Source organism: Morone saxatilis, unplaced genomic scaffold (genome assembly GCF_004916995.1).
Source record: "Morone saxatilis isolate NCDOM2014 unplaced genomic scaffold, NCSU_SB_2.0 Contig17, whole genome shotgun sequence".
Taxonomy (NCBI): Eukaryota; Metazoa; Chordata; class Actinopteri; family Moronidae; genus Morone; species Morone saxatilis.
Genome location: NW_023339729.1, coordinates 221,654 through 232,004, shown reverse-complemented (window position 1 = coordinate 232,004; position 10,351 = coordinate 221,654). Strand labels below are relative to the sequence as shown.

The following is a 10,351-nucleotide window of genomic DNA, read 5'->3' as shown; positions in this document are numbered from 1 at the left end:
GAACCACCATGTTTCTACAGTAGCCCAGAACGGACAAACCAAACACTGGCTCTAGATAGGGCCTTTGGCATTTTTTGCGGCCACCGTAGTTTCTCCTAAACGCTTGGAAGGCCGAGCTGCTTTCAGTTGGTTGCAGTCTACAACCTCATAACTAGATGCTACTAAGTCCTACACACTGGTCCTTTAAAACAGGGTTTGTCCTCAGAGATGCAGCCTGTGAGAGAACACTCCTCACCTTTCATATTATTGCTTATTACAACTCACCACTGGTGTGATGGTGCTCCCAAATGTCACTGAGCCCTGTCACTCGTTCTGTAACATCCTGTCATATCTGAATGAAGCCTGAATAGAGTAACAGACACCTTCTGTATGTGGAGAGGTTGCTGTGATGTGTCATTGTCCTTCCGAGTGAAAGTGTGCATTGGTGATATAGTTTGTTGGGCTGAGGGTTATTGGCGAAGGAATGAAGATCGTACGGCCACATACGGGGTCTTTGACGCGGATCAAGTATCTGTACGTATATTTACGATGTTGTAAACAAGCCGATATTGTGATTTAAAAAATAATAATTTCATAGTACTAAGAACACACCACAAAATATATAAAATTGAGGTAAAATATATATATACTATATAGACACACACACACACATATATGTATATATATATATATATATATATATATATATTTTGATAGGGGCGTAATCTCAAAAACACTATCAATTTTTGTGATTTAACCCCTAACTACTAGACAGCAGTGTTATGAATATAGAGCTATCTTGTTGGATGTTACAGGAACTTTTTGCTCAATTTTTATGCATTGTGTGCAGTTTTCCCTTAAATTAGGTCAAAATAAATCCCAATATATCGCCTTACTTACAGTATTGCAATATATTGAATCGTTAACCATGTTTCGACTTGGATACTGCATGTGAGCAGTTGTACGCTCTAAAATCGTATACGTTCATTTAACTCAAAAGAAATTTGAAACAGATAACTTTGGATGTTGTAAGTAACCAAAACAAAATTTTGGAAATTAAAAAAAGATTCTGGATAAAGCAGCTTTTACCAGTAATTTTAAGTGACGTTCAAAAAACATCCCTGATTAAGTACTCTTTACTAGGTATTTTGTACCCTTGTGTCCCTTAAAATAACTGAAGCTACTTGATCAAGAATGTTTTTTTTAACTTACAAAATTAAGTTAGTTTTACTCGATGTAATCCTTTTGAACAATTTTTGGAGTTAAATGAACTTTTTTTTCTTTTATTTGGATTCTGCAGTAAGCCAGTTTAAAAACTTTGATTAAGTTTTCCATGTGTTGAGCTCTGTGTGGACTGCTTTTACACTTACTATACATTCTGTCACTCACTCTTATTCATCCCATCAGTTGACATGTAACTGCATGTTTAACCATTTAAGTGTGTCCTTGTAATCAGAGCTATGAGCTCACCAAAGAAGAGAGGGCAAAAACAAAAATTTGTACTCATGTATACAAACAGTGTAAATATGACAATAAATGATATTTTCAACAGTTTCATTGTATGGTGTAGTTTCATCTATTATTTTCTGCTTTAGTCATAGTGAGATAAAGCTCTCTGCTGCTTTTGAAAAGACGATTAATACAAACTGATACGAACTGTGAAATCATTTCATTGTGGCAAGCACGAATATCTAACAAATCAACCCTACACTCTTTTAAATACACTGAAATAGTAATTTAAGTGACACATTTTTTTTATAAATTTACATGTCTAATGTAAAATTATGTGAAAATCTGTTACTGTAAATCATAAAATTAGTGCTTGTTTAAAGACAGTTTCCTTTTTTTCACATAAAAAGTTAAAACATTTGCAAATCTATAATTTTTTCACATATTTACTGTTTATTTAATAGATTGTGATGTAATTTTGCATGGATTTGTTTGTTAATTGACAGATATCTTGTATAATGAGGTTTTATTAATTAAGTTTTCACAACAAAAATTGAAATGTTTTTTTATCAGTGTATAAGCAATGGTAAACTGTCAAAATACAGTTTTTAATTACTGAAAACATCAACACGCAGTTCTATAACTTAAAATTCAGATTAAAATAAAAATCAAATAATACCAGCACTCTTCTGTAAATTTAAACATTATTTAGCCTGTTAATAGCCTGTATTTATAGGTCATTTTCTTGTTTTTACTCGTGTAAATATCTTTAAATAAACATTAAAAAGCCAAAAAGTTACACAAGATTTGATGTAAAATGAAAGCTAAAAACAGTATTTTAATAATAATAATTCATAATTAGATAATTGCTGTATTTTACGTTATTATTTTTCTTACTGTTATCGTTCTTTTTTGGGTTAGCTGCTGGATTATTACAGTTTTTTTTTACTCTTGTTTTTTACAGTGTATTTGAGATAATAATTCTTACTGTGTCAGAGCGTCCTTTGTGTCAGCTAAACACCTCCCTCCTCTTTCTAGGGCCAGAGATATGTGACAAACACGAGCAGCCCTCAGAGCGAGGAGGAAAAGATGGATGGAGTGCAAGGTATGGACCCGTTCTCCTGTCACACCGCCATCCAACCACTGCAACCTGCACCAAGCAACCTCACACACTCACTTTCCAGGCCGCAGTGGGGGCGCTTTATTTTCCCTGTTTCAGTCATTTTGCCAAACTGCACAGAGCATGTCCATGTTTACCTCCTCAGCTGTTCTGTGACCCAGAAAACACTCAGACCAACAGTGTGTGTTAGTCCGTCTCTCAATACTTGTGTCTCCGAGCCCATTGGTTCCTACTCAAGACAAAAATCTTTCAAAACACCTTACAAATATATAGTTCCTTTAAAAAAGAAAAGCTCTCCTAAAACACCTGGGGCTCGCCAAAGCTTCATAGGGGGTTGCAAGGCCTGCTTGGTTTTAAGGTGTGCTAGAAAACTTTCAGATAATAAAAAATATATATATATAAAATATTTGCACAGTACACAGTAGGCCTATATCTCAACATTTCATTCATTTCTGTTAAGAAAACGAAATGTAACTATTAGTTATAAAGTTTAGATTACGCTTTGAAACCACGTAAGTTCATTTAACTCAAAAAATTTTGAAACTCATCCTGAACTGAAAAATGCTTAATATCACCAGATTTCTAGTCTAACCAACTGATCTAACGATGTGCAGCATGTCTGTATTGACAAAAGTTTAAACATTTATCTGTGTAAGCGATCCAAGCTGCTTAGAACTCGCTCAAGCGGGCGACCCAGTGGGTTATATGAGGTTTTGTACATCTAAAAAACCTAAGAGACCTGCCTCTAATTGAAAAATCAATTTAAATATAAATAAATTCTAGATGTCATTATTGTGCATCATTTTATCTCTTTTTCATGTAATTCAGATATTTATGATAATGAACAGTGGTGGGCCTGCCAAAGGGTCCATGAGAGTAACAAACATTAACTCTCCGTTTGCTGATTGATTTTTTACAGTACCATCAGCCTTTAGTTCCACTTTAGTTTTTAATGAAAATCAACCTGCAGAGACTGGAACCTTAGCATTTATACTGTAGGTCATCTTCTCATCAAATGTCAGTGCTGTAGCAGGAACTACTATACTAACATCCACACTTTCTTACTCAGGAACAATGAACAAGATCTCTTCAAAATGCCCATGTATTAATGTTTTGTAGTTTGATTTTATGACACCATTTCTCACATTGTTTTCTAACTCTGTTGTCTTTGCTGTTGGGTCATTCGGTGAACCCCCAGAGGAACACAGTCCCTCCCAAACGCTGCTGGAATGGCAGGAGAGCGGCGGGACAGAAGATATGGAGCAGCCATCATGCTCCACATATGCACCAGAATCTGTGGCAGGAAACTCATCATTTAACCAAATAGGGACAAACCCCGCCTCAGTTTTCCCTGTGGATTCTAAACAGCCGCAGTGCGCCATGGAGCAGGCGAGGTCCACGTCTAAGCTTGACGTTGTTGTTGCAACCAACTCGCTTCCACATGCGGTGGAGGACGGCTGCGGCAGGGCGTTGCTGTCCGGACTAAGTGGAGAGGACGGAGCTGAGGAAGTGACGCCTCTAATAGGTCAGGGCAACAGCAGCCCGAGGTCGCAGTATGGGCCGCTGCTGTGCATTCAGATCAACGAGACGCCCAATGAAGTGTTGTTTGACGGCAGGACAGCCTACAGTAATCACATCTCTACCTTTAACAACCCCCCTGTTACAATGGCAACAGTGGATTCCCAGCAAACCCAGCATTCTTGGTCCGGAATCCGGGACTTAGATAGCATCCACTTCTCCAGTCAGAACCACCTTTATCAAGCATCTAGCAGCGAGAACCCAGAGTCTGGGTCAGCACAGTCTCAGCAGCCCTGCCTCCCCTACGCCTGCACCTTCTGTTCTCGCCGTTACGCCCACCAGTGCCAGCTGCGCATCCACGAGCGTGTCCACACGGGCGAGAAGCCCTACCAGTGTGTCCAGTGCGGGAAGAGCTTCGGCCAGGTCTGCAGCCTCAAGCGCCACCAGATGGTGCACACTGGGGAGAGGCCGTTCCCCTGCCCCCACTGCGGGAAGCAGTTCTCCACCTCCACCAACCTAAAGGTCCACCAGAGTGTCCACACCGGGGAGAAGAGGTTCCACTGCTCCAAATGTGGCAAGAACTTCTCCTTCCTCAGCAACCTTATTAGGCACCAGGCCTTGCACACCACCAAGTAGAGCAAGTAATACAGGGACGCCACATCGACCCCCAAATGAACACAAGCAGCCTCCAAAAGACCACAACCTGCCATGGCTCTTTTATGACATTAAACGGTTCATATTATTGTGAGTAGATAAGGTATGTCTGGTCTTCATTTCAGTAGCATTTGGTCAGTGTCCTTAAGCATTTTACATTTAGTGCTGTTCTTTGGATTCACTGTGGTAAGTTTTAGATAGCATTCTGACAGTCTACGTTAGTCTTCTTGAATCAGCTTTAGGTCTTAAAGGATTTGTTGAAAAATGAGCCATGTATTCTGCGTGCATTTAAGGTAACTCAAACAGAACGTCTCCTCTGTCCTCACGGGCACGGGTCATGTTAACAGCTCTCTTTGCTTTGAGGTTGTGTAAATTTAACTTACATTTGCTTACCTTGTTGCCTCCAGGAAAAGCAACTGTTTACACAAAAACAGAACAGATGAGGTCACACTGAGACCCAGTGAATGTAATACAGTTCTTATATACGGAGGATCATTTCGGCAAGAAATCAAATTAAAAAGAAACGGGGTAAAAACAATAGAGCAGTGAATAAATGAATATTGCACCAAAAGGAAAAAGAATACTAAAAGATACAAATAGATACTGGTATTGGGTTGCTGCAGTATCTACTTCAGCTTATCTACAGTATTGATTTCTACTGTGTTGGTGTTATTGAAATAATCTAGGACATAATATTTTGTGAAATTATAATAAAGCATTTGTTCAAAAAACAGCCAATGTGTAACACAATATAATGTTAAACTGTGAAACTGATATTTACTGAGACTGTGAAAATGTCATACCATAGCAACCCTAATAATGAATATAATAAAATGGTCATTTGGAAAGTCAAATGGAAAAAACATGAAATAGAAAGAAAATACAAATGCAATGTTAAAGCAGCATTAACTGCTGTTTGTCTACTTGGGGGCAGCAGAAACAAACTTGTGAATACGACATCATCAGCATTTAAGCTAACATGTTAGCAAACAGTTGCGTATTTCCACATCCAGCTAACACAGAGCAACTTTAGCATTCGTTGGAGTTGTGTTTGTGTCCACCTGATGAATGTAAGTCCAGTAGTCATTGTATTTTAGTTCTTGTTTCGGCCTCCTGAAAAAATATCTGGATCTTCAGCTGCTCCATTATGTTCACCAGCTAACTGTGACTGTGTGCTGGTTGCTGCTGATCAGGCAGCGTACACAGGGTTAATCAGAGCTTTTTCACTGAAAATAGCAGGATGGAAACAATGAAGCTCTGTAAAGCTGCAGTTATGTGACCCATTGTTAATATAAAAATATTGGTATGATGCAGTTTAACATTTAAATTCAAGTTGGAAAAGGAAAAAAAAAAATCTGGGTAAAGCTAGAAAACTTCAGTGTCAAACTGTCCACACTGTCCATGTTGTTTGGGCAGCAGAGGGGTACTGGAAGTGTTGGTCCAACAGGAGTCGTGACAACTTGGATGTCAGCTTGCACTTCAACCATTCCTCATCCACCTCTCATCATCGTCACACAGACCTAATACTGACCAGTAACAGGGCCAACCCAGACCCACTGCGGCCAGGTTTGGGGCTGTTCCCTCGAGACTCCGGTGATCAAAATTAGGACTGGCAACTTGACTTGGACTTGCCCTTCAAGGACTGAGTGCAGAAACAATCTATATGGGACAGGCATGTACTTCCTTTTGCACAAAACTCTTGCAAAAACAATCAGAAAACATCTTTAAGTCAAGACACTGAAGACACTCAAGACAAGTAGTTTTGATTTCCAGATGTCCATTCAGTATCAGCATCTGCTGTCAGGCAGTACTGCTAAAATCAAATAGTGAAAGCAAACTCAGAAAACATTATCAAATAAAATATGATTCAAATAATAATTTTACAAGAACTCTCATTCTACAGCCAGTAATTAGGGTTAGGGTCATGTCTTAGCAGCCTGGGCAAAGTTTCCATTCTACACTGAGAAAATGACACAAACATTTAATTGTTATTAAATGAATGCAATACTTTTAGGATCACTATTTTCCAAATACATTTTGGAAAAGAACCGTAAACAAGACATTCTTTTTGGTGAGTGGATGTGTAATTCACAGGACTCATGGACTTATTTTCGTTTTGAAATTAGGAAACGAAAATCGGGAAACAAGACGTTTCACATGTTTTTGTTTTGAAAATAAAAAGCAGGGAAAAAAATGTCTATAATATATTTATAAATGACAGCTGGAAAACAGCTAATTTCTGGATTTAGTTTATTTATTTTGATTTTATTTAAATTTGAAAATCCGTCTTTACTCTGGTAATTACGGTAGAAGAAGAAACGACCTTGCGCCACACCCGGAAGTAAACAAACAGCGTTTTCATTGAGAAGAACCGTTATTAGAACGGCAGTCGTTGCGCAGAATGACTTACTGTCTGCTCTCACGGGTCTCCGGTGGGGCCACATAAGGTTGCTTTAATTTCCAACAAACGATTGGACTAACTTTAATTCTGTTGGGAGAACCGTCGAGGTGAGGCCGCACCGCACCGTTAGAACAGGATGGAGAGTTATGTGGATTTCCACTCTCAGCTGGCGTCCATCATGGAGGTCCTAGCTAACGCGGCGGTGGCTGAGATCTGTCAGCTCGTGGACTACGGCTTCGCCACCCTGAGGCTGGAGATATCCCGCAGCCAGAGGGAGAACCAGGTCCTGAAGAGCAGACTGCGGCTGCTGGAGGTCCGTTCAGGAGAGCAGCCCCACAGAGAGCCCACCCCCCCGCCTCTGGTGGTGACCTGTGCCAGGAAAGGTTAGCCCGCTCCGCCAGCTTTTAACCCACCAGGGTCCACTCAAAAATATGACATTTTAACAGCATAACGTTATAGGTTCTTACTGCAGACTAACTGCTGACTCTGCATGATGATGCACAGTTTGATGTTAAGAGAACTTTTTATTGTTATGATGACATATTTACTTAAAGCTGCAGTAGGTCCTCTGGCTCCTCCCAGTGCTGCTAACGGCATTTGTTAGAATCCACCGGGCCTGAACAAAAACAACCAATCAGAGCCAAGAAAGATGCTTTGGGTTGGAGGCTTGAAGATAGATAGAAGTACTATGAACGTAAAGCATGACAATCAGAAGCCAGAACTATACTCCTCATGTGATGTATTTATACATTATTCATTATTATTCTCATATTATTTTATATCTAATGAATACATTTAAAGATAGAAAGTGCTCTGTGTGTTCTGCAGAAGGGGTAGAGTAGCGAGGGGTTACCCAGACTGAACAGAGACAGCATGGACAACCCTGGTAAAAACTGTTCTGGAAAACCCAATGACAGTCCTACATGGCAAACTGTGGAACACAGAACATATTCTAACAAACTCCAGTGATTTTACTTTGAACAGATCTTCACTTAGGAGAAGACGGTCTTGTCATCAGCAAAAAAAAAGTCACTCTGGAGAACGCTCAGCGGTCACAGGTCAGTGCTGCTGTCACTGCAACAGTCAGCTTCTCTTCTCCTCTCCCACCTTAGCATATCATACAACTGACAAAGGTGAGAAATCCATGCTCACGTGTAACCAGAGGAAGTAAAGATTATTATCATATCATAGATTGTATTAAGATTACGTCAAAGGGGCATTGAAAGAAGTGTGCGTGTGATTTAATGAATGAAAAACAGACGGAAAGCATCAGCAACAGTCTCGGCTGCTCATTACTTAGCCAGTACGTATCAGATTTGTAGCTTGGCAGCAGTAATAACTTTACATGAATGTTTTCTGTCTGTCAGCTGTTGGAGCCGGAGCTGGTGGTGCTGATAAAGAAGGAACGGCTGGAGGAGGAGCTGCCAGGCTGCAGTGTGCTGGAAGACCGTCAGACAGTTCCTAACAGCAGCAGTATGTATGAATGCCAAACACCAAAAAGAGAGACAGAATTTACATACAGCTCACTACAGCCTCTTTCAAACATGCACTTTATGTGCTGCCAGTCTGCTGCCCCAGAGTCAGACCTGGTAAGATCTCTGGCATGAGTATGAAGTTATTATTTAAATGCTTTTATTATGAATCAGCGAAATTAGGAAGCTAGAAACGTACTGAGAGCTGAACAAAGCCCAACATGACTCCTCTATATCTTTACAAAGCACAGAGTTGTGTGCTACTATACTAATGTTTGAAGAAACACACCATGACCACCCATGGTTCAATAAAAATCTGTCTTCTCTCTGTACATTCTTCAGTTGGACGTCCGTCTCTCTCCCTTGCTGCTGAGGGCGACCGCCCTCTGAGTGCTGAAGCAGAGACCCCCAGAGTCAGCACGTCGGGTCAGGATGAAAAACAGGACTTTGACAGACCTGAAGCTCAGCAGCAGGATGAGAACGAGGGAGTGGCGGAGGGTCGGTACTCTCATCCAGCAGACCAGAGGGGTTCTGGTCCAAACAGAGCTGGGGAAATGATGGACTCGATCATAGGAGGCGAAAGACAGGTTGTGGATGCCAGTAACTCTCTGTCTGATCCCGATGTGGAGACTCCAATGATCAAGACCCTGGATTCAGAGCTGTCACTGACAGCAGGAGTGAAGGGTTTGTGCGGTGCTGTGGCAGACTGGAGGGGAGAGGCAACAAAAGTCAAACCGGAGACGGAACCTTCCTGGTCTGAAGCACTCAGGACCCATAATCCTTTAGTCGCTGGAACAGAGTGTGTGAGTAACTCTAACAGTCAGCACACAGAGAGTGGACCAGCAGATCTGGACACCAGCAGCCTGGACTCTTCCTCCTTCGATGACCTGTTCTCCTCCCCAGAGGTGGCCAGGTCCCTGACAGCTTCCCTTAGACACTCTGCGGACGGAGTCACAGGCGTAGAGGAGCCGCTATCATCCTCGTCTTTTCCTTTCCTGAGCAGTGGGAGCAGCTTCGGGAGCTCTTCGGCGTCGGACTCTCTAACCGCCTTCAGCAGCGCCTCCTCTGACTGTAGGAGCTGCCAGCAGTGCGGCCGGCACTTCTCCACCTCCAGGGACCTGGCGGTGCACCAGCGCTGCCACGCCGGGGAGAGGATCTACCACTGCCACCTCTGCAAGAAGCCCTTCATCCACCCGCACCAGCTGAAAACCCACCAGCGGGTGCACACCGGGGAGAAACCTTTCAGCTGCGCTCAGTGTGGCAAGCGCTTCTCCCAGTCTAGCCACATCAAGAGACACATGAGCGTCCATACGGGGGAGAAGCGCTACAGCTGCGGCCTGTGCGGGAAGCGTTTCTCGCAGGCCTGCAGCCTCAAGGTGCACCAGGCCGTGCACACCGGAGAGAGACCCTACAGCTGCACCAAGTGCGGCAAAAGCTTCTCCGTGCTGGGAAACCTGGTCCGCCACCAGAGCGTTCACATCAGCAAGTGAACACAGAGAAAGAAACAGAGGGGGCTGAAGTGAGGCAGACATGTCGTCATGTGCATATGAAGTCAGTAGGGCTCACTCTATTGTCTGTCAGAAAGTGTTTATCAGACTGAATGTCATCCTGTGCTGTTGTCATTTATACACCTTCGTGTTTACAATAAAAAAAACAGCATTAGATCCAATCTTACTTCTTCTTAACGATGATTCTCAACTGCATATAAGTGAGAAACAGCGCAAACTGTTGCTGAGCGGCCTCACAGCTGCCAAAAAA

General features: G+C 41.9%; 1 protein-coding gene across 1 annotated transcript in view; it reads left to right on the top strand.

The window, feature by feature from the left end:
- LOC118326476 overlaps positions 1-10,351 on the top strand; it is a gene marked incomplete in the record, with an annotated part of 21,630 nt that overhangs the window by 3,526 nt on the left and 7,753 nt on the right. The window contains 3 exon segments of the mRNA XM_035659476.1: positions 2,467-2,533; positions 3,747-4,681; positions 9,727-10,080. Coding sequence (XP_035515369.1) covers positions 2,467-2,533; positions 3,747-4,681; positions 9,727-10,080 — 1,356 coding nt within the window.